This window comes from Struthio camelus, chromosome 3 (assembly GCF_040807025.1).
Source record: "Struthio camelus isolate bStrCam1 chromosome 3, bStrCam1.hap1, whole genome shotgun sequence".
NCBI classification, from domain to species: Eukaryota; Metazoa; Chordata; class Aves; order Struthioniformes; family Struthionidae; genus Struthio; species Struthio camelus.
The window spans coordinates 67,449,149-67,474,421 of NC_090944.1; the positions used below are offsets into that span (position 1 = coordinate 67,449,149).

At 35.9% G+C, this 25,273-nt stretch overlaps 1 protein-coding gene across 1 annotated transcript in view; it reads right to left on the bottom strand.

Annotated features, from left to right (window-relative positions):
* The window catches only part of TRDN (triadin), a 238,734-nt gene that overhangs the window by 176,363 nt on the left and 37,098 nt on the right, over positions 1-25,273 (bottom strand). Inside the window, exons 3-5 of the mRNA XM_068938174.1 lie at positions 18,544-18,681; positions 16,674-16,703; positions 1,451-1,501 (exon numbers count right to left, since the gene is read on the bottom strand). Of these exons, the coding sequence (XP_068794275.1) occupies positions 1,451-1,501; positions 16,674-16,703; positions 18,544-18,681 (219 nt within the window). The remainder of the gene's footprint in view (positions 1-1,450; positions 1,502-16,673; positions 16,704-18,543; positions 18,682-25,273) is intronic.

A 25,273-nucleotide genomic window follows, 5' to 3' on the forward strand; every position in this document is an offset into this window, starting at 1 on the left:
CTTTCAAAGATGTACCTAAAACTATTTCTAAAAGTCTAGTGTCCATATGCTTGGATAGAGGATTAAAATTTTGTTGGGATGTTTGCTTCCATTGGAAAGCATTTTACCTTTTACTAGCAAAATTTTACTTCTAAATTTTTTTCTGTTAAAAAACAACAAAAAATTGTATTTGAACATGCTTACTGGACTTATCTTAGTGGGTAACAGTAAAACTCCCTAAAGAGTCGGGTCTATATCATGCTGTAGCTTGAGACTGGACAGAACTTTTTTTGTTGTAGTTATTCCCCCAGTGTGCAAGATGGATCTCTGGGTCTACATACGAGAAGTAAGAATAGAAAAATTCTTCCTCCTGTGCTTCAGTAAGTGAATGTGCAATTAAAGACTATTATAAAGTACGTGCATAAAGGAACTTAAGTAATGACACCTAGCATCTTACAATTTCTTAGTGATCACCTCCGCAACATTAAGGTTCTTTTAATGTAAAGCAAAGCTTTAGATGGTACACAAGAGGCTGCTTTGGTCAAGGCTGCAAGTTCATTTATGTTTTTAGAATACAAAGCTTGAAAAATCCCTGACAGGGATCCCTTACTAGTGGATCTGAGTTTATTATTGCCCAGCTAGCCAAATGATACCCTAAAAAATTCATTCCTTACAATATGATTTATCAAGTGGGTGCAAAACTTTTCTAGGCACTCCAAATGACCCTGATTAGCACAGAACTGGAAAGCTAGTACTAGACCTGTAAAATACTATAAAACTTACAGAGAACATATATAAAATAAATATACATGTGTGAGGGAGGGTGTATATGTATTCATATATTTTTTAATGAGCTTTCTTCCTGCTTTCTCCTGCATAGCACGGGTGCATCAGAGAGATGCTCATCAAATTTTATGCAGCCTAACCTTTACAGAAGAGGTTCTATTAGGCAAAAAATTGCACATCCCAGGAAACTTCTGTGCTTACACACCCTCTGAAAACCAGTCCAAACCAGTTCCGCTGTGGATGTGTAGAAAGTGCCAGTTAGAGGAGATTACATACTCTGAAAACAAGTTGGTTCTTAAAATGGAAGACTTTCTTATCTCCAGTACGCACCTGGCTCACTATTTAGTAAGACTTCCTAACTTGCAGCGCACCCACTGGCCCATAAATTTGCTTTCTTCCCTACCCAACACGCTTCACATATTTTACCCCAGAGGAAGTTCATAAGACTCCTGGATAAGTTTGGGCAGGAGAATCTTATTTGGAATACTCATTTATGGTATAGCCGCACAAATATAAAATGTCCCAGTCCATTAATGCTTTAACTGTGGCACACATCCATTTTTAACCATTTGCAATCTGTGTAGTTTTGAATGTTTTTAGAATGTAACAGTGGTAACATATGCAGTTTGTAAATACACTATACATTACACACCATACCTACATAAACAAAAAAATATGAAGTTACCCTTTGGTGATGTTCGTTTCTCGTGTCTTTCAGGTTTCTCTTTATGAATTTCTGGAAATAATACGATGTAGAGTTTATTTATCAACATTGAACAAATTTTCACACAGAAAAAAATGTACATTCTAGTAATAAAAATAGCTAAATGCTTCAAATATTGTAACAGAACTAAGGCTTTTTCATCTAGATATTCAGAATTATATACAATAAAGATTAATATTTAATATATATATACAGACATGCTCACATAGAACATATATGGACAAAAATCATAATGCTAACTTACTTTAATAATTATTCTGCTTTGAATTAAGTGGCACAACTCCTTATTAAGTAAAGAATAGGTTTTGCTGTTCTGCAACAGCTGTACAGTAACAAATAGTGGTCATGAATCACAAGAGATACACTTTTACTAAGCATTTTTCTGTACCTATTTCCAGTTATGTACCAGGATTAGCATTTTTTGGTTTCCAAAATACCTTTGGAAGGGAAAATATTATTTTTATTATGTTTTTTTAAATTTTGTAACGCTCTACCACACAGTAGAAAGGTAGACTCAATGTTGTATACAGATTAAAACAGAGATAAAAGTTCCTAGGTTAGGGAAGAGAGTCTCTGAGAATGACTCATTTAATCATGCTACATACCAAAGGATTTTTGATAAATCCACTGGCTGAGACCTGCCTTATTAGAGAGGAAGTGCTACAGTATTTATCTGACCTCTTGCTATGCTGCCTCTTCTGAAGAAAATTCCTCACTTCTGACACTGATGTTATATTATTGCCATATACCTCAGTATCTGATTTTTTTCTTCTGTCCTTATTTTGCCAGAAAAACTCAGATAATACAGAAAATGTAAAATGTGTAAATGATGAAAAAGAAAACCAGAAGAAAATCAAGTTCACTTAGTGCTGTTTGCATACAGCGGGTAAAATTTAAAAGGCTTTTTATGATGAATGCCCAATAAGCTCATTAAGAATACATACAGTGTCTGGTTTACGGTAATACACATATATCTCCTGCAGTGGAAAACTGATATAAAATACTGAATCAAGTTCATCTTTGAAAAAAAGCATATGCAAATCACGCTAGACTCTATAGGAGGTGCTTCCTTGTTTCTTAGGGTTAGATTTGGTCTGCAGGATACAAATAACAAGAACACTAACCCCAAAAGTAATCCAACAGAGAAAAAGTTGTGCATATTACATCTATTGAACTTTAAGGAGCCACTCTAATGTCTGTTGAAGGCAACAGAAGCATTCCATTTACCCAACAGATGCTACCTCAGGCTGTAACAGAACCCCAAAGAGATACAGTAGAAAATCGTGTTTTCACTTTCCAACGCTCTGATCTGTTTATAGGCCACTGAGAATAAATATAGAATGTTTCTATCTGGTAGTATTTATCATCCAAAGTAGTGACTGTATCTGGTTTGCAAGAAATATAGCTATACTATAGCATCAATCTAAGTTACCTTCAGAGAGAGAGGACCTTATTTTATCAGGGAGAGAAAGCATGACAAAGGCCAAAATATGTATTACTGTTAGCCATCTATGTATGACAGCATAGTTAAGCTAATTATACTATGTCAGTGATCAAAAGGACTTTTCACTGCATTTCCACCTTGTACTTTGCAGCTTGGGTGTGCGGTTTGTTTATTGTTCTGCAAACATCAAAGAAGAAAACAAGCCACATTGATTTACTATATTTCCACTGAGCTTGGATTGTTTTTGTATTTTTTTTCCATCTACTGAGAGAATCCAGTTGCTGGATTTTCATATATTTCTCCCTTGTTCTGTTTAAAAGGATGCATAAACGGGTTTTGGGAACATAATGCCTGTGCCTCAGTGTTTGACAAGGATAAGCTACAGCCAGAGGATGCTTTCCTTACTCTGAGCCCTTCTGTACGGTTCTCCATGCTGGCACCCTAAACTGCTTCCAAAACCTGTCATTTAAAGACAGCAGAGTCATCTCCTCTGTGTGGCAATATACAGTAGAGACTTAGCTCAAGTAAATCAAGAGGACATCCTACACACAGATATAAACGTGCCTCACTAAGTAAGAATTCATTATTCTTCAGGTAGAGTCATGTACTGTTTTTCCCAGCTTCACTAGGTTTCTACCACCTACTATGTGTCTCACCATGTAAAACAGGCCTTTTTTTCTTGAAAAAATAAGTATAAATCCTTGGGTTTTTTTTTTTAAAGAAGCTTTTTATTTCTATAAATAGAACAATGTTTCTATATATAGAACAACGACTGTAGAGCTGGTCATCTAAATTGGCTTCACTTTGTATCAGTGGTGGAGCTTACTTCTTGAGGCAGACACTTCAATAACCTACTTTAAAAAGACATTTCTCAGCCAGGAGCGTTCAGAAATCTCATCTAACATGCTGCTACAATTACGATACCACACGTGTCACAACCCCCCCAATACCTTGGAGTGAAATACACCTTCATAAGATATAAGTGCATGTATATATATTTACATATATTGCAAAATATGCCATAATTAAGATTGCTTCACAAGCTCCCCATACAGTTTGAACAACCATAAAATACTGCAGCCTAGAACACGTCAACTCTGATACATTACAACCTAAATTTTGCTGGCACAAATAAATCTAGTTTCTATATATGCTGATCTATATATACTGATCAGTTTAGGAGGCAGAAAATAGTAACTGTTAGCCAACTTCAAAATATTCAAAATACGGAAACACATTGATTATTCTATTGAAAATTTTTTTCTATTCTGAGAGTTTTGATACTCTCTGCCTTATCCTTTATGACAAATAGCTTTAATTTTCTAGTAATCACATCATATCTTATTGCTGAGTTGACAAAGCAGCTATAATATCATAAAAGACTTACATGGCCAGTTGAAAGCAGGTAATTTATCTCTATCAGTGTGACACATTGTTAGTAGATCTTAAATATCACGAATTCTTGTTTAGAGAAATGACAGAATCAAGCAACAAGGAGGATAAACTTTGTCACCACGGCAACCATCCTTATTCTTTATGAGGTGACAGCACAGTTTATTAAATTATTGCAAGGGAATATATATTTTAAAAGCTATATTTCATTGTTTGTTTTTTTCCAGTTATCAAGCAGACATGAAAAATTATCTTCCACTCATGTTTCTTGGGTTTTGATTGGATAAGTACTTAATTTCCTTAAATAATGGATACTGCCTGACGTAGACTTCTCTAGGCCTCGAGTGCTGTTAGGATATACAGAACATGTGGAGTAATTATTTAAAATAACTCCAAGAAAGAAAGTTAGGAGCCTTGTCACTGAGTATTTTAAGATGCTGAGAGGAAATGTATTCCACTACGTTGTTAGCAGGCCAATATATCTACGTGCTGTTGGCCCAAAACTTAGCCCTTACAGCCAGCTGAAGACGAGACTTGCAGGCAGCATTACCGAAAATCCCTGTTGAACATGCAGGTTGGACACAAGCTTTCCCCCACCCCTCACCACGCTGATTTTCTTTATCAAGAGTTTCACAAAAGGCTTGCACTGACTATGCACTACAAAGGCTCAGCTCGAGGAAGGTCACAGTTGGAGAAAGAAAAGAAAATTAAAGCTCCCTGAATCAGTTTGAGCTAGTAGTGCTCTCCCAGCACAGTGCAGGTTTGCATCAGCGCGAACAAAGAAGCATGGCCCCTTCGTGACAAGGCACAAGGAGATTTTTCTGTTTCCATCAACACTGTTCCCTTCTTCATCTCCTTTCTGTCTGCTATCTTGTTTCTGTTTTTGATTTTCTGCTATCTCCTTGTTTAACATAGTCAACTATATAGTACTATTTTAGTAATTTTGATTTCATTGCATTATGGTAGCATGTACAGCCTCAGCAGAGGTCTCGGGTGTATCAGCTTAGGTACCGCATGTAGTTATAATAAGATATAATATCCCCTCTACTATAACATGGGTTATACCTTTACTGACAAAGTTAGTCATAATTCTCCTAGTGGGAGAGTGCGGCCTTGAGTTGTGTCTTTCACAAAGACCTTTTTCACAGGCGTATCATACTTGATCTGAACATATGCTGTAGATCTGATGGAGCCTTTGGCTTACTACATCTATGCCGCCATATGCATCCTTGGAAAGATATTCCTACACACTTCATAAGCTGGTATTACTGAAAGAATCTCCTGGTCAATTCTCCCTACTATTTCCATCTTATGGCTCAAATATACCTTAAAAATTCCACTCAACCAACCAAGTAATAATAATAAAAAACATAACGATACGAGCAGCCAAAAATGACAAAGAACAGGGAAGATTATCCCCATCTAAAAACACAAGAATGATTTACCCATTGCTACTCGGGAAGTCAGCAAAAGAACTGGGAATTTAACTCTGAAGCCTGACACTTCACATTAACCCCTTATACATCCTGTTTCTACTTTAATAGTGTAGTGAGGATAGAAGATAGGTTTAATGCCTCTGCTTTTTTTGAAGATATAGTTGAATAGATGAAATTTGATTTGTAATGATAATAAGTTGCTCTTTCTAAGCAAATGGTACCAGTTGGCCTTCTTTTTCGTATTCTTTTACAGGCAGCATAATGATATACACCTTTAGAGCTTTGACATTCTTGTATAATATCTAAGTGTGAAAAGGAAAATGAGTCCTACGCACAGTTCTGATGAACCAGAGGTTAATAATTTGCCTTTGAGCAGCCAAAACTGTTACAGCTGTTGCTAGCAATTTAATGGGACTATATCCTTGCTAGTTTATCAAGACTAATTGGTAGCAGGCAGCTGATTATCCTGAAGAGTTGGTAGAGATAGATACTGAGGGCAAGGCAGGAGTGAGTGGTGTTAAGAGCTTTAGAAGATGAGAGGGATGTCATTTCTAATGTGTTTCTAGATGCTGTATGTATAAAGAATTGTAGTCAAATCTCTTGCTGCTGGTATCCTCAGGAGAAATTTGCAATTGTGCATCTGAAGTCTATTTTTAATCTAGATAGTACCAGCTGGTGAGGGTGACAGTTATCCTTATGGGGCTAGAGGGAGAATAAAGGAAATTGTGCATTAGAGCAATTTCCAACAAACTACTAATACATCATGTAGCTATACTCTAGAGGAGAAAAAAAACAAGTTTTGCAACAGGCATAATGGAAAAATATAAGAACAGGAAATGTTTTTGACTGGGGATTCAAACTGGTAGATTATGCCTATATCCAGGAACCAAGGTTACTGATGGGTTTAGGTACTAACATTGAGTGTTGGAAAGTGTACGACACATATGACTAATTTAAGGGACTTTCCTTGCAGCTTGCTAGTAGTGTGATCTTCTCCCCAGTCTTTTCTTAGATCTTACCCTGTTCTGAGGATTTGTAAGAGGTTCAGGTTGGGATACAGAACGTTTTTTCCTGAAGTCATGTATCTAAGATCCTTCTTGCAAATGTAACAGAAGATGACGTACTTACTGATGAAGATGCTGAAAGGCTTGTGTGCTCACTGGCTAAGTGAGACAGCAGGTCATAGGTTTTGAAACCTTCATACTTAAAAGACACTATCTCCATCTCTTTGGAAAGTGCTGTAATCAATTCACTACAACTTATTTAGAGTAGAATGTAAGTATATGATTTTTTTCCCATTTTTTTCAGCATTATATACAGTGTCTCTTTTGTTTGCTGTATTTAGCCCATAAGACTGCTTTTGACAGAAGCCAAAAGAAGACCGCTTCTGGTTCTCCTTGACTGAAACACTCTGCTCTGGTGTGTATTCAGCCAAAATAGCATGCTGCTCTAAAACGTGAAGGTTGCTGTAAAAGTGACTTTGGTCCTAAACCTATTTAGCAAAGCTCAGCTACTTCATGGCTGTTGTCTTTACTCTCTCTTCTTGATACTTTATTTGGCATAACTAAACAGCTATCACAGGTATAGGGAACATGATCCTCAAATATTTCTTAAAATTTACCTCTCTTGAGTAGCATACAGCAAACAAGCAGATTTTATGTTCCCCTATAAATATAGGGATTTTACATGGCCTTTGTTATAACAGAACAGCATAAAAATAAATAGATTATATTCCGGTTCAATAGATATTAAGTTGCTTACAGACTTTTGTAGCTTTACCGGTCCGCAATAAAAATTCATTAGCGGTCACCTGCTAACAACTTTATCACCTTGCTGAAGAGTGCTTTGATTCTGGTATGATTTTAGTTGTTGTTGTTGTTTATTTATTTGTTTTGAAGACAAAGGCAGTTTGTTTTGAAGACAGTAAAGGAGATGCACTAGGAAGAAGGCATTTTGAGAGCAGTGCATGCTATTTTCATAAAAGCAAAATATTGCAAACTGTGTAAAGATTTTTTTTTATAAATCATTCTTCCACAATCTTCTAAATTCATTATATTAAAGATAATTAAATATATTCATATTTATCCACATTGCTATGATTGAAATGATATTCCTTTTGCTACAGAATAAAATAGCTTTAGCAATTAGTGGTTAGTAGAAGTGTATCATTATATTATTGTATATTTATTGAAACCATTTTGTTGCAAAATTATTGATTAGTGTCGTTGATCTTTCAATTTGGTTTTGATAGTTTGGGCATTTTAGTATATCTAATAGGGCTACTTGAACATTTAACCCTTATGAGCTGTTTGGATAGAAAATTGTCTTTTAGCAAGATACAGAAGTATTTATTTTTCCTGAAAAGCTAAGATGAAGGGGAACATTTGATAGCCCACAGGATCAAAGAATTATCTGTATACATGGGTGCTGTTTTCTTAGGATTTGCATCTTTAAGATGCTTCCAAAAGTTGAAGCACTCTCTTCATTAAAAATGGAAATGGTCCTAGAAGTCCAGTGTGAAAGCCTCAGTTTACAAAGCGAAATGACGCTTGACACAGTGTACTTTTTTGGAACTGTTTTACATTTTTTTTCCCCTCTAGGAAGGTTTCAATTTCTATGGAAAAACAATTTCTGAACATCTGTTAAATATAACCCAAATGAAAGTTAGATTCTAAGAGGAGGAGGGTACTTTCAATTGTCTCAAATCTCATCCTATAAGCAACACTGCCATGTTTCAAGAAGACTGTAGGCAGCCTTTTCTGTTAGGAGGACTGTTAGTGATTGGGCTTTTGAAAGTCTTAGAAGTGGAAGGTAGTAGAAGATCTTCAACCCTAAGAATTTTTTCATAAAAATAATTTTCATTCCAAATATATATGTTAATACTTCATTTTTTCCAAACTCCAATTCTGTACCTTGGTTTTGAAATGGAAAAGGAAAGCTAATTACACTTTGATTTATTTAAGGGAAAAAAAATCAGAGCTAGAGCCACGTGATCAAAAAATGTTTCATTTTTTTCCTCTCTATGGAAGGTAATATTAGGTAGATGTGTTTCTCTTTATGGAAGAAAATGCCAAAAAGGCGTTGTTGGACCTGTTCTAAAAGACATTTTTTGTAATCAATTTTATCATAGTCTGCACTTAAACAAATACGATTGAACTGAATTATAAGACTGTTGTAAGAGGTGCTGGTGGGTTTAAGGTTCTATAATAGCTTTAAGAATTTCAGCTGAAGTTTCTTTACAGTATAGCACATCAGAATCAACAGTAGTTGCCTCTAACTAAGCATTTATAGTGGGGTTCTGTATAACTGAGATTTATTTAGTCAAAAATTGTAGACCTCTGAATAGAGCATATACTCTATTAATATACTGCATATATTAAACAATATATGCAGTAATAAATTAAATCTCTAATCTCAGCATTAAAGACATCTTTTCCCATATAAATCTTTCTTTCTTTCTTTCTTTCTTTTTTTTTGTGATAGAGGGGAGGGAAAAAACTCACAAGACTAACTACAGTTCATATGCTCAGCTTCAAAAAATGTCATCTTTACAGCTTTGACCTTAATGTATCAATCCATCCATATATACTCCTATCAACTTGATCACTTTGTGAGGCACTTGTCTTTTTTAGGAGCCTGGCATGCAGAAGAGAGATACTATTTCTGTGGGTCACAACAGACCTGGAGCGTGCTACTGACCCACTTGTTACATCCTCTGCTTGGAACAGCAGCAGATGTGAAGGGATTCGAGTTTACTCAGAAACATGTAGAACCCCAAATTTTTGTGCTGTGGGTTTATCTGCACTTTGAATGAACCCCTAATCTTCTTACTTTTTTGTGGTGCTGCCTTAAACATCTTTACTGCCGTTAAAAACACCATGGAGACAGAATGAGTGAACAATGAGAACAGGGGAAACCTCTGTTCATGTGGAAAATAAGCTGGTCCGTTGGTTGGTTGGTTGGTTTTGGTTTATTTTTCCCCCCGTCCTGTTCCAAGTCAGGGAACTTCACCCCCATGTGCCAAGTCAGGCAATTGTTCTGTCTCTGGCAAAGCAAGCTCCCAGCCAGAGGGACGTCTGCCTCACATTCCCCTACTCTTTTAGAGTACGAATCTCTCTGATGTGCCTTTCCACTGCGACATAAACTGAAAGTTCTGTCAAGGTAACATTAATAGTCTTACTTAAAGTTTTTCCTAATTTAAGAGGATAGATTAACTATTTAAAAACCTATCTGTTGCTACATTTCTGCCTAGGATTCCTACCCGTCTCACAGTTCGAAGTTCTCTGTATCTTTTAAAAAATAGCTGGTAAGTTTGGTTTAAAATATTCCAACTCATTATAAATCACTGCTCATTAACAGGGAAAAGAACATCCCTATTCCCTAGATGTATGTGGCTGTGTTTCGTCTGGGTAATATGGAAAATATTTTCCTTACATCATAAAGTACTATTTCATAGTGGAAATGATATTGCTATATTGATTAGATTAAGTAAAACAAGATAAGATTGTTAAATGAATATTAATAACAGAAATGAATGCCACAGAAAATCTACATGCAAAAAAAAAAAAAAAAAAATCCACGCATCCGGAAAAGCAGTTTAGCATCCGCGAATTGAATCAATCAATGATTTTCTTCTTTTAACACAGGGTATACTTTACACAAAGATACGCAGAATGCTTTGTAGTAAAATGTAGCCTAGGGAGACAGTGAAAGCCTTTTACAAAGATCTATAATAGCAACTCATATACAGAAAAGAGAATTACCATATGGCGACATAAAAGAAGCTGAAGATGGATTCAGAAGGCATTACCAGTACAAATAGATATGTACTTTAGGGAGGAATGGAACTGAATAATTAATATCTGGAAGACACATATGTTAACCATGCCAACAACTTCATTTCAGGGCCACAGTTTTCAGGTTTCAGCCATGGTAGTCTGAGTTACTCTTCTATATTCTATTTCCAACCTTTTGGTTGGAAATTGTTTATTTCTTCACATAGGTGTTTCCTGGACATAAATATTATCCTCAGAAAACTCACTTACTGTCTTTATTTGTACAGAGTTATTACCGGATAACAGTTTCAAAAGGACTTCAAAATGACCTAGAAGCTGATTTTCTAATTTTAGAATTCCACCAGGAAAAAAAGTTAGTTGCCATGTCAGCTGCTAATGGGAACTTTTCCGAATACAGTCCTTCTAATATAAATCATAGTAATGATAAATTATTATTTCTACATGACTTTCTATATGATATTTCTTTTTAAACTTCAATAAGCATTATTAGTGGGGAATTTTTAATGGGAGAATTTTAATAGACACCTTGTGTCATTTTGGACTCCCTAAGGTAGCCTCATCTTTACCAGCTGCTCCATAAGTGTACAGTTCTCCATAGGTCCTGTGTCATATGCTGTAGTCCCATGCAATGCCTGAGACACCAGGTGAGATCTAGCCTCACGCTAGACAGCTAGGTTTATTCACTGGAATCCTGCCCGCTGTGTCCCTACTATGGGAGAAGATTGTTGCTCAGTGACGGTCAGTTAAAAGTAAAAGTGGCAAAACCTTGTAATGTATACAGGTGCTCTTTAATGATGACAGATGAGTATGGCTAATTACTATTTAAATTATCATGTGAAAACTTGGGAAAGAGAAGCGTCGTCTTCCAAATCTTGTTATGAAGCTGAACCGGTTCCAGCAACTTCATGCCATGGTGGTTTTGCTCACTAATGTTAATGCATATCTGTAGCCTTGAATTCATAGGAAGCAGATAGGTTTTTATATAGTTGTAATCTATCTATGTCCCTATTGTAGTCAGTGGCACTATGGCGCAGGTAGTCCCTGACTTGGGCAAATGTCTGGAATACGGAAAATTATTCTGGGAAATTATCACTATATGCTTAACTGTTCTCGCATGCTTCTTGGTGGCTCTCAGACAGCCATAAAGAATTCTGGCCCACTGAGTGAGCTGGATCTTTGGTTTGATCATACATAACCATTCTTATGTACTTAATGGATAAAAACATACAGCCACACACTGTAAATTGCAGGACTAAAATCTTCAATATCTGTCAATATGTTTTTCTCCGCTCTGTTTGAATACCCTGGAATGATTATTTTTGGGCTTATACAGCCCATAAAAACAGAAACATTTTCAAATCTAAGTCAGTAAATCCACTACCAGTCTTTTCTAAGCCACTTGTTCCTACCCATTCCCATTCCTTGGCAGAACTCTCTGATTGCTTTTAACAGGCGATCTAAGAAATGATCTGCACTTTTCATTTTAGTAGCATTTTATTTGCTATTGTTAGCTCAGATTAATACCCAGATCTGAACAAATAAACAGTCTGTGCTGAATAACTTCTGACTGTCTTAGCCTCTGGAGGGCTAACGGGAGTGAACGTCTGGAGTCAGGTCTGTGGTAAACACACCTGGGCCAGATCTGCCCAGTTACATTAGTGTAACCAACCGTACCCTTAGAAGATGTCAGGTCTTTTAAGAGCATGACCTGTATGTTTTCAGCATATTAACAGCCTTCTGTCTAATGCTCAGGGAACCATATTCTCATTTGAACAGGAGATAGAGCTGAATGAAGGATAAGGTACTTTGCCAAAAAGCTTATTTGTAATTAACAAAGTTTCTTAAAACTTGTAACTGAAATTTCTGCTATATTTATGGCCTCTTGTTTTAATCTATCATTTATTAATTACATTTTTTAAAATAAAATGAGACTTATAACCAAGTAAGGAGAATAGGTTCATGCTGTATGTTTATTTTTATACCTCTTTCTATCTCATATATGTGTGACCTAACTCACAGAAGGTTAGAGGTCTCTCTATTTCAGAGAAATTAAGTTTGTTTGATTGTTGGTATAGAATAATCTTATGTCAAAAAAAAAAAATCTGTTTGGTAATGCAGAGACATTAACAATACCATAATGATATTTTTACTTTCTCAGTTATTTCTTTCTTTGTGGTATTTAGTGAAATGAAAATTACTTAGAAAATAACTAACTTTTTTTTTTCCCCTTTCTGTGAGACAGTGGATTTCACCTAAGCACAAGTATAAAATCAAAGATTATCGTACAGGGGGAAGAAAAAACGTTTAAAAGTATAAAATAACAAATGAATAATTCTGACCATAGAACTTCTTTCAAAGGTTTAGAACAACTTCCTCCTAAGATTAAGTACTAGATTTATGCTTCCTAGCCAGAATTCATTGGCTGCTTTGAAGTGGAAGAAGATGCTACTTTAATACCTAGAAACTCCTGCTACATGTGCACAGCTGGGCAGGTGTACACTGGTAAGCTAAAATAGGAATCCGTGTTTAGAGTTTAAATTTTCATTTGCACATATGTAAATTAGAGTCAAGTATCACCACAGTCTAATAACGAAACTTTTAGCCATAGGTGACTGTGCTGAAGTGTCTGCACTGGCCTATTTTTTACAGAAAACTATTTCTAATTTTGTGCACCATGTTTTTCAACCATTCTCCAACCTCACAACTAATACTGGGTACAAACACCAAGAAATAATAACTTTTTCTCTCTGTTTCTATAATAATAAATTCTAGTAAAAGAACCAAAATATGAGAAAACATACAGCTGTCAAATAATTGGATTTGTCTGTAAAGGTTAAACTAACCCAGGAAAAAATGAACAGTATTGTCAGCCATAACCATTGTATTAGGAAAAAGTGAAGCCAAAACATATTAAACTTGTAGGAAACTGTTATTAGGCTCTGAATACCTTTTTGTGAAAATGCTTTGCAGTTTTAGCATGTTGTATGTGTACATTGTTGAAGACTAAAAAGTTCTCTACAGGATAATCTTTCACTACCCCTGCTGATGATTACATTTTTTTCTTGGACAATATAAAATGTTCACGATTTTCCAGTTGTTAAAGATAAATATTCCTGGTAAGACTAGGGCTGGAAAAAATAATTGCAATAAAAAAGGTGTTAGCAAAGCATTTAAATACTTTCTAAAGGATTCTGAAACTGATATTAGCCCTGTTGCATATGCCAGTATGTCATTACTTATATCCTTATTATCTTTTCTTTCGAGCTACATCTCTAGGGAGGTTCTCTTTGCTTTAATTCGGGCTCATAATTATCATTACACTTTTCTCTTCACCCTTCATCACTACACAGTTTCCTTACCCCTCCCCCTATTTATTTTCTTCCATATATAATTGTACTGTGGTGCCAATGAACTTACCATTTCTTCAGTTGCAATATTTCCATTATAAAATAGACTTTGTGCTAGTGTTTTAGCATTCATAAAAAGTGCTAGTCAATAAAGCAGAAAATTGAAACTCTGTTCTTGTCCAGCTTTTCTGGAGATGGCCGTAGTGTACTGCGTGGTCTTAGTGTTGTCAGTTCTTTGTGTGGGATATTCAAATGCCACAAGAAAGGTAGTTCACAAAGCTATGAGTAACAATGTTGTGCAAAGTGGAAGGCACTGCAATGCAGAAATGGTCCCTTAAGTGAAAATGGAGAAAACCTCAAAGTCTAAAGCTTTGGTGGTGATTTTGCAGACGGCTACTAACACTGGGATATCCAAAAGTGTCAAAATTCCTTTGAGCTGCTGGTCCTTATTTGAGTCCAGCCCAAGCAGCAGCCTTGTGAGAAAAACCACATATGCAATGTTTTGTTTTGGAGTGCTTTAGCTTTGGAAATCTTATTTCTGGACCATAAACATGATGTTTTTTCTTAGGAAAAGCTATTCAAAGAAATCTGCACCCTGCGCTCAGAGGAACAGGCAGTGAGGTTTATGAGTCCTCACAAAGACTCATCTGAGTCCCCACCTTATCCCCTAGAGCTCTAACTTCTGTGCTGATAAGCTTTAGCCATAGGAGTGAATTTCACTGCACCTAAGGAGAAAAGCTGTTGACTGTATTCTTTATCACAGAGCTTTCAGAGAAATTCTGTATAGGCTTGGACCCAGGCTGTTTAGCTCCTTGACGTTTACTCTATTTTAAGAGAAGCCTGCCAAGAGAAAGAATAACAGCTCTGAGGAGCGCACAGCTGCCTGTCACTGAGCAGACCTACTGACAAAATCCAGCATAATCAAGGCCAAATCCTAGCTGCCAGGATGAAATTGAGTCCTCCAGAGATGGCAACAAGTTATTTGCGGATGTTGCTATGTAAAAGTTTATGCCTGAATCCAGGAAGGGCCTTAGACTACTTCTTTCATCAGTCCGACCTGAGAAACTGCTAGTTTCTGGAGCTAGAAACGGCTAGTAGGCAAGGATGGGACTCCATATCCTCTGAAAGAAGGGGGGAATGGTCTTGAGCATGCAAACAGGAAGTAGAAAAACTCACTCAAAATCTCTTCCGCAGGCCAGGCAGATGAAGTGAGTCTGAGTTTTGACTCTTTCACATATGGGTGGCTGTATTACCCTGTAAAGTACTGGCTCTAGAGGAACCACCAGCCCCTTTTCTATTTCATAGACACCAAACCCAGCTGACTTTCTCAGGTATTTATTTCCAGAGCAGGGTTCTGAGCTTTGAATCCTGAGGAAAGCATTTCAAACTGACAATCAGCTCCTTCAAGAGAGGATTTTTTAATCCTAACTACCATCTCCTCACCTCCTAGTGAGTAATTTAAGCAGCTTCCAGTTTATTTCTATGGTTTCTCTGAATTCTTCTTCTACACCTAAAAGTATCCTAATACAAAGTGTAAGGAGCTAGCCCTGACTGGTCACTGTGCCATCTATTATGTCTTTATGGATTAAGCCTTCCCAACAGTGAAGTACCTCCAGAGCATTCCCAGCCTGGTCAGCTACACCTGCCCATGGTGAGCAGACTCCTTCCACCCTGGGTCCCTGCCAGCAATGTACTACAGCTTTAGAATAGTTATTACAGTAAAAATAAAAATACAGACTTTGGGAGAAGAGATTGGATAATGCTGAGCCCTCTTGAGAATCTTACTGACGTTATAAATAGATGGAAATTTTTCCTGCACTGTCTATGAATTTCTTCAGTCTTAACATGGAGGATGGTCCACAGAAAGATGAATGGTCCTGGTCTTTAAGCCTATTTGGTCCTTGGATACCCTATTGAGACTGACAAAAAGTGTCATTCAATAGAAGCCTGATCCAGTTCCAATTAACTTCAAGGAAAAGTGGATTGTAATGTCAGCACCAACTGGGGTGATAGATTCTTCAATATGGGCATTTACCGATTGAGAATTTGATGGATAGAAAATTCAAATCACATGGGCCAGCACGTCTTGCTGCTATCAACCTGAGTTCAATTTGGAGCAAAAAGCCCCTAGTTTTGAAAAGTTCTGCATCCTATCACCAATATCCCAAGCCTAATACACTTTCATTTTGATTTAATAGAAGTTGAACTTAAGTTTTATGTGTCAGCATAACAATTTTCATGTCTAGAAAGATTTGTATTATAAATCCTACTTGCTTTATTCTTGTCTGCTGTAAAAATTCAATGATAACTAAGCAATTTTTTTCTAGAAGATTCAGAGGCAGTCCTTATTTTAGGGTTCTGCATTGACACCAGGCAAAATATTCAACAGTTTTACAACACCTAGCCGTTATTTAATAGATATTCTTTCTTTCCAGACACATGTGTAACTCATATTGACATTCATAAGAGTCTCACAGATGGAGTAAAGGTACAGATATTATCATTGCAGTAACTCTGTTGGTCTGCTATGAACATTTTTCATATTTTCAGTATGATAATGAAACAATCAAGATTTATCGCAGAACAGCAAACAATACAGCAGGTATTATAACTTGACTTTGTTATTTAATGATTTCGTTACAGTACAGCATACATAGTCAGGAGTTTGACAGGTAACTAGTGACAGAACCTATAGCACAGACATCCTAGTTAATTCTTAATATATATGTTACCAAATATTTGCCCTTTATAATAAGGCAACTGACCAACCTTTTCTTTTCAGGGAATGTTCCACTTCGCCTAAACCAAGAGAAAAGAACTGACATCAGATAAGAGATATAATAATAAAATATATATATATATAAAAAATATATTTTTTCTCCTTTGACTTCATTTTCATTTTTAAACGTATTCAGTTCTTTATACGCTAAATGACAGCACACTATTCTGAGATTTTTGGGTTTTCATAACACATTTCTTCTACCATAGAAGCTTTCCAGGATCAGGGATAGATAAGTTCGGTGAGCAGTAGTAACCCAGGAAACATCCAAACCTGTTATTTGTGCTTTGAGTGCAAACATGTGATTACACATTAACAATTTGCTTGGTCCATGTTTTAAGGATATGGTTCAGTTTTATCTTCAGATTATAAAATGTATATACAGGTAAGCAGGACAGTCAATCTAGTACCACTTCCACTGAAATTAAACCCAAAAGATACTCACTTTCAGTGGCACTCGGAGCACTTGACTGCCAGATTTGTTACTTTACGTCCACATATGGCCATCAAAGTATTCAGTCTGGATGAAGGTATAAAGCATACAGCCTCAGTTGCACTGATTGCAGTGCACAATGTGTAGGCAGTGCACATGACTGTACTTTTTATGATATAGTGCAGTAAGTTACTTACTGCTTTTTCCGATTCTTGGTGGATATTGACTGAACACCTTTTCCAAATACTTGTTAGTGAGCATTCAGATCTTTATTTTTTGTACGTCAGGTATTTTATGACCTTTTCTACTTGCATTAATACTTATCCACTCAACTACTTGAAAGCTTGCAGGTGCTTCAGGAGCTATGAAATGAGAAAAATGAACACTTTTCAATTTTAAGCAAGCTCTCCATATTTCATCTTTTCCATTTCTCAGCTGTAGAAGAGACTGGCCTTCTGCTGATTGTAAATCACATCTCAGAATAGGATGCCCAATTCACATACTCATATGTAGCAGCATGTCTATTAGTATTCATATACAGGGCTGATACAAAAAGCTCATGCACGTATTTAAAGGTTAGAAATTTGATAATACCTCAAGTTTATGAACAAATGGGTAGAAGTCAGTTTCAGTACATGTTGCTTTTTAATTAACTTGTGTTATAGTCAAATAAAATATGAAATAAACCACTGTAAAATGAAGATGTCACTGCTACAGTCACACTTGTCAAAATGACCAATATGACATGACATGATGATCCAGTGCTGCTCTGATCATACCAGATAATTAATTATCTGGTAAGAGAAGAATGGTTGTTTCCAAACTTGAAATGTTAGCAGCTTAGTTTCATTTATTAGCTGATATCAGACAAAGAATGTTACCACGATGACAAAACTATAATTTTTACTAAATTGAATTATTTGCTGTTTGTCATTCAAACTCCCCTTAGTCTAGTTAAAATGCCATTTTTCTTTTATTTTTATTGTCAGTATGTTGATACATAATCAATATATCAAATAAAAAAGTTCTTCTAAGTTTCTTGGTTTATCTTGTATATTTAGCAGGGTTCTTTCAATTCCTACATATTAAAAGAAAACAGCTATTACCATTCTCTGGAGCAATACCCTGATGAATATTTTGGTTGCGTCTTTGAAGTCTTCTGTAAATTAGCACTCTTTACTTAGAGATGTACTAATGGTAATATTTAATTCTGACAGCTTTTCTGTAATGGTACATTAAACATGAGATGAAAGCTAACAAAGAGACCAATTTACTGATTGGAATAACCAGTGGATGCTTTATTAGCAGCAACGTTCACTTTTCATTTGTTTGACCTTCTTGACTGTGAGGTTAAAAGCTGAGTAAGCCAACATAATGTATGTAAACAGCAGTTAGAGCAGTTACAGAAGCCTTTACATTACGAATACCTTCATCACTGTCATCGTCATCACTCCATACGATGTCAGATAGTAAAGAAATAAAGCCATAAAGCCAATCAGTGGATTCTTCCAAGGTCTCATGAATGATTCTCAGTGGTTCTGTGCTGAGCTTGTTAACAGATCTTCCTGAGTGCAGAGTTTAAAACAAAACAGGTTTGAAAAAGTATTCCTTTGGTGATTAAAATTATTCTTCACTGCATACAAGACTAATTATACTACCTTATTTAACAGAAACAAAGTTTGTGAAAGTTGATTTTTATTATTCAAGAGTTTGAGGACAGCTCTCCTTCCTGTGCAAGACTGGTATAAACTGTATCCTATTGTAATTACAGTTAGCAGAGTGATTCAGGACCCAGTGGATAATTTGGTCTGGTAGTGCTTTCCAGGTTCTGGCCCTTCTGAAGCTTACTTGTGTTGAACGTACATATAGTTTTGATTCCACCAAATATTCATCTTCTCCAAAAATCTCTCTCTTTCAAACCCATTATTTTCTCTTACCAAGGTTCCCTACCTCTTGTTATCTATTTAAGATTCACTGCTATCTGTGTCCCATTCACATTGCATCTCCCCTTAAGGCTCCTTCTTTTCACAAGTTCTAGCTGAAGAAATTACTGAGCCTTCACTTGACGGCACACACATATTGCATCATTCCTGTGGACTGCATCTGAAGGATGGGAAGCAAAAGGCTATGTACACCAAGGACAAAAAAAATCCTGAGTACGGAATGAAGGGAAAAGTGAAGTTGCAAATGTGTCACACAGCAGCTACATTAAAACATAAATATAACTGCGTACCTATTTCTTCTCGTACTACTTTTCTAGAATTTCATTCACATACATGTGTGCATACTTAACTAGTTCTTTTCTTACTGCTTTTATATGCAACCAATAAGTTATGCAATTTAATGTTCTCCATCTTCCTTGCATCAATAAATCCTCATTGGGACCTGTAATAGAAGTAAGGCCTCCATTCCTCAATGTATTCACACTTCAATGACAGCAACCATCAATGGATAATAAAAATATTTCCTAAAATGAGTTTCCAGTTATGATCTCACCAAATCTATCTCTACCTTTCTTATGCTAGTATAGTGTTATAAGAGAACTTTCCAGGTTCTGACAGACTATTTTGTCTGTTCTTTCCATCCAGAAAACCTTCACTATTTTGAAATCTAAATACTCGTTAGGAAGAGAGACAAGGAGGACTTGTCATTCAGCCTAGGTTGTCATCCACCATACTTGAAATGGCAGACCAAATGATCCCCCTATTTGTACGAAGGTCTCCCACAAATGTAGACAATCAGAAGTAAAACACAGATACGATTTGAATCATTGGCCTAGTCCTGCTCTTGTAGATTTCAACAGAAATATAGCCATTGAATATCATAGTGGCACAATGGGAACTATAGCTCTATTTACCATCATCTTTTTGTATGCAAATATTTTAATAAGAAATTAAATATGAATCTCTACAACTGCTTCTAGCTGCAGCTAGAACTCACAAAACTCACAGACTGAACTCACAAAGTGAATCTTAGCAGTAACCAGAAGTAGTCTCACATGAACTCGTGGGTTACAAAGACAAGCAAAGTGCAAAGTGAAGTAACTTCTTTGATGGCAACAATATGAACAGTTATTTTCCAAAAATGCTAGAAAAGAAAGTCTACAAGGAAAGCAACTTCATTTATAACATAAAGAAGCTCTCTCTAAATAATTCCTTTTATTGTTAAATAATTAATCTCAAACGGAAAAGACCAGGTTGATTTTTTGTTATTTAGCATCTACTTTTTAATAATCTAGATTGAAGAAACATTTAGGTTAATATTTTTCGAGATTCTATAATACAGATATATGTTACTGAACAACCATTTGCATCAAACAAATGTATCAGATGCTGTAATGGCATGACATCATTGCAAAGAAATACGTAACATCCCTTTTTTAGTATTCTGTTGTGTGTTACACTTGGCAACAGATTAAAAATTTCAAAAACATTTTGAGTAGTATTCCAGGGAGTATTTAATTTGATTATCATAAGGAATTTATTCATTTGCATTGACCTCATCCACTGAAATCCAGGTATTTTATTTTTCAATTGAATTGCCACGGATGCCCTTCTCAACAATTTACCAGGAGAATAAATACCTATGCTAAGGCAATTAAAAAATAAATCTGCAACTTGACCCCACATGTCATTTATGCTTTATTCTAAGGTAAAGCGTCTAAGGGAACTAATAGAATTTACATGGCAAGAGGAGTCTTAGTATAATTGAGGTTTTGATTCACAAGCAGGGATGGTTTAGCTTAGGACAGCTGCCGTGATTTCCACTCTGGTTACCCACCCACCCTTTACTCACTGGCTGCTTAGGGATAACTTTTACAGCCACTATTAATGGACTACAGCTGAAAACTGAACAAAAAATTGGTATCAGTTCATTTTAATACCCTGAGCTATAAACTAACAGTTCAGGAACTGCTTCACAGGTAGCAGAACTGTCCCTCTAAGCAGGCAAGGGAACTGCTCGCAGAAGAGAAAGATCAAGAGCAGAGGAAGTTATTGCAGCCACCCCAAGGCAAGCTGCCTTTGCTGATGAATCAGAGTCCTCAGCATCGTATCCAGGTCTTGAGTTCATGACAACTTCATAGCAAGCTATGAAAATGGATTAGAAACTGTAAGTGACTAGAGGCAAAATTCTCCAGTCACACCTCTACTGACAGATCCAAGTTGCAAATACTGTTGAACATAAAAAGTTTGTAAAATGTCAGTGTGGGGCTGTGTAGATGGCACTTTAAAGGTATTTGCAAAATTGAATTTTGTACAAAACATGAGAGATACAGTCGCAGTGTGATGCAAGTGCCTGGTAAGTAGCATTCCTGTGCACAGACCTTTTGTTTAATGTTTGTTATGACTCCTGTAATTTATGAGAGCAGTGCTAGGGGTGATGATGGATCCTAAAATGCTTGAGAACACTATGCCACATATTTCTGAAGTGGAAGGAATTACTGATCAAATCCATGCTTTTGGCTTTCCCCAGAAATTGTGACAATAGCAGGTTGTTCTTTTCCTAGTAGAACAAAATATGCATGAAATAAAGGAAAGAAAGCAACTCGGTGAAACAAGTAGCAAGAAAGATGCCAGCTGCTTCACACACATGCAAAGAAAGACAATCATTTCCAGCGGATTTTGTTTAAGGAGTGTGACTGGGAGAACGCAGATTTTCATAACAAAGTTTAAGCTTGACATTTTGACGTTATATAGAACTTTTTTATTTTTTATTTACAGATATTCAGCAAGGGTATAGTATGCTGATGTTTTATTAGAATACTCTTGGAATCAAGTTCATTCAAGCTGGATTAAACGTGCTCTGCATATCTCTTTCTAAGTTTTCATCTCTTAGCAGGCCAGAGAACACCAATTATTTTAAAATTAAGGTGACAATATATTTCTCTTGCTTACTATACAGCTATTTATATCAGCTACATTTGCATTAAAGAGTTTTTCAGATGATTCTTTTCTCCCATCTTCTCTAAAAGGGCCGCCACCTACTATGCAAGGCACAAATGTCATAGGGAGTTTAGTGGGACATCTGGGTGCTCAGTACTTTCAAAAAGGAGTCCTTTTACTTTTTTGATTAAATATGGACTTGTACCGTATTTCAGCCATACAGTACTATAGTATGGATTTCCCTTTATTCTATGCCCTGCACACGGTTTTTGCAGATAGCACCAAAACACACAGCTTTTGGTATCCTAAAGATAAGTGTTTTATTGGCAAAATCTGAAGAAGTAAACTCATGATTCAGATTTGCTACCATAAGAGGAAGTGGTGGAAGTAGCTGGTGCAGAATCTGGAATTTAAACTATATTGAGTCTTTACGGAGCCAGAGTATTTCTCAGGTAGATAACCTGCTATGAAGTTCTACCTTTTGCTGAACTGGTATACAGGGAACAAGGCAATTGGTCCTCTTAGGCAATGTAGTAATAAAAAAAATCAAAAGTTGACTCTGGATGGAGGAAGGAAGGGAGGGAAGCAAACAGATACTCAGTAAATTAAGCTTAGGAATGAAATATGCCATTAATATCGAAGCCTTTTTGCTGATGGTATGTCATCTGGTTTAATCACAGCTTAAGTCCGGCTCATCTTATCTAGCTATATGTACCTGAAAGGCAGGTGTTGAGTCCCTGGTGATTTCTAGACTCCCACAGGAGTTGATTTCACCTTCAGAAGGCAAGTCTCTCACCTTCCTCGGAGATCTTTTTTTAAGGTGAGATGAATTACTTTCTGAAGATGCTCATCTCTTGCCATTGACTATAAATGAGGCCTAAAAAATTAGCATGGACACGACGCTTAATTTTTAGATCAATAAGGTATGTGACATGGATATTATCTTTGATGATATTTCAAATTTAAAATCTTTCAGTCACTGTACACTTTAGCCAATCACTTCCATCTAAAACTTTACATTCAATAGTTAATTCCAGGTCAGTAAGACTAATCACTTGGATATATTATGGTGCTGGTACCACCAACAATACTTTGCTACAGCATTTTAGTTTGGTGTGCCCTTTTAATATCTGGGACAGCAAAAAGACCACTTTTCAATTTAGGTGTAAGTTCAGTTCTACTTCTATTGACATTTTTACTGCTATGAGAGTAATAAACAATTTAACCTATCCTTTTTTCAGTCAAAACCTAATCATAATTTTCCTTCCAAAATTGTCTGGTAAACGCTTAAATTTGAAAAATTTACAGGATGCGTCTTAGTCATATTGAAGGATTTACATATTACTTTTCAGTAAACCCTTATCTTAGGAAAATCCAACTAAATTTGCTTGGAGGATGCTTGTTACCTGTTATAGATGTTTGCAAGAAAATATAGACTTTTTTTTTCTTCGCTAAATGTAAAAATGTGGTTAAAATAACTTTTTAAAATCTTTTTGGTTGTGTTGTAGGTATTAAATACTTTAAAAATATTAAATATTTTAAAATAAGATTAAAGTTCTATGACACTGACTTTCCAAAATAGGAATTGATTGAACTCATGATACAATCTGTTATAGTCCCTTAAGCATACTCGATTAGGTTTCATGGCTTGTGTCATTTATTCCTGTGAAGCACACAACAAAAAGTTACTAATTGATTTATCTGTACAAATCACTTCAGTCATTATTCCAATCTTAATAACCCTGCCAGGAATGTAGTCTACTATCAATCTTTTTTTCTGGTCAAATAATTGAATATACACTCAGAGTTTAGCCCATTTTAAAGTTTTTTTTTTTTTTTTAATGAATTGCAATGAATTACTTAATGATTGTAGGATTTTCATCAATTACGTATTTTGACTCCAGTGAATTGAATGCAATTAAATTACTAATGATGGTAATTATCTGTTGTAAAGATTGATCTATGAGATATAACCTAATTCATTGATACTGACAAGGTACAGCTGATGAAGATAGAGAATTTCTGTCATGTTTGATAAAATATAGAAGTTTAACACAAGTTTAAGTGATCATAAAACATGTCCTAGTTTTAGTAAAATATTTCAACTTGGAAGCTTCGTATTTTTAACGTTTGATTATTGGTCATAGTTTCTTCCTACTCTGTGGTTTTCTGAAGAGTAGTATCTGACATATAAAACTTTTCACATAACTTGTTATTAAATATACACTTAAACTCTTCCATTCTTAATATCCGAGTTCATTCAGTGTAGGTGTCTCTAGGTCTCATCTTCATATTTAATAGATTAGATATCTCCTCATGCTTGCAGCACTTATCATCACGATAAATTCTAGCATATATCATGGAATTGTACCAGAATTAAGCCAATGTCAAATAAAACTCAGACTCAATATTTCCAGTGATTTCCATTTTATAGGTACTTAAAACGCAAATATGAAGACTACAGTCTGTGGTATAAATCTTTTCTGGCTCTTTCTAACATCAGCCTTAGATAATTATATTGAGGTCAAGCCCTCAGAGGAAACCTCACCTGAAAGTGGACAAAGGCATTTTAGCTGAAGTGAAAACAAAGTAGCGGTGCTAGAAGTAGAATCTACTTGCCAAAACTTAAAAGGAAATTCACAGTATCATAAAGCATCAAGCAGCTTCAGATATGGCTGACGTATGGCTTCATATGTGAAGGCATGAATGAATGTTTAGCACGGGGTCTGTGTTAAATTTATATGACTCACAGGGTTTGACTTGACATCAGCTGAAAGGCTTCTGATTTGATGGATCGACCCTAATTAGGTGGTGTTTTTTAAAATAGCCAAACATTTTATCTAAAATAATTTCAGGCTTTATTTTTCACTCATTCTGCATTTTCAATTCTCTGACTAAGGACATTGATCCTAACTTTGTATTAAAAAGGCAATGCTATTAAATAATTGCATGACGGTATTTTTAAAAAGGCATTTATGAGGGTAAAATGGGTATCTCTTGGCTTATCACTGATTCCTGGGAATCTGCTGATTGAGGCAGTCTCCTAGCTGACCTGTTTCAACCGGGATGCGAAAATTAAGAGGATGCTATTATAATTAACTTTGCAGATTTAGTCAGCTAGACTTGGAGGTTAGCAAATACGCTGTGCTGCTGCTTAGCGGCACACTGCTGTTGCTCATGCTTTGTTATCTTAGGTGAGCAGATGGCACACGCACAAACTTAGGCAGAACGCTGCAGGCAGAATGTCTTTACCAGGTGGTAAACAGGGGTCATC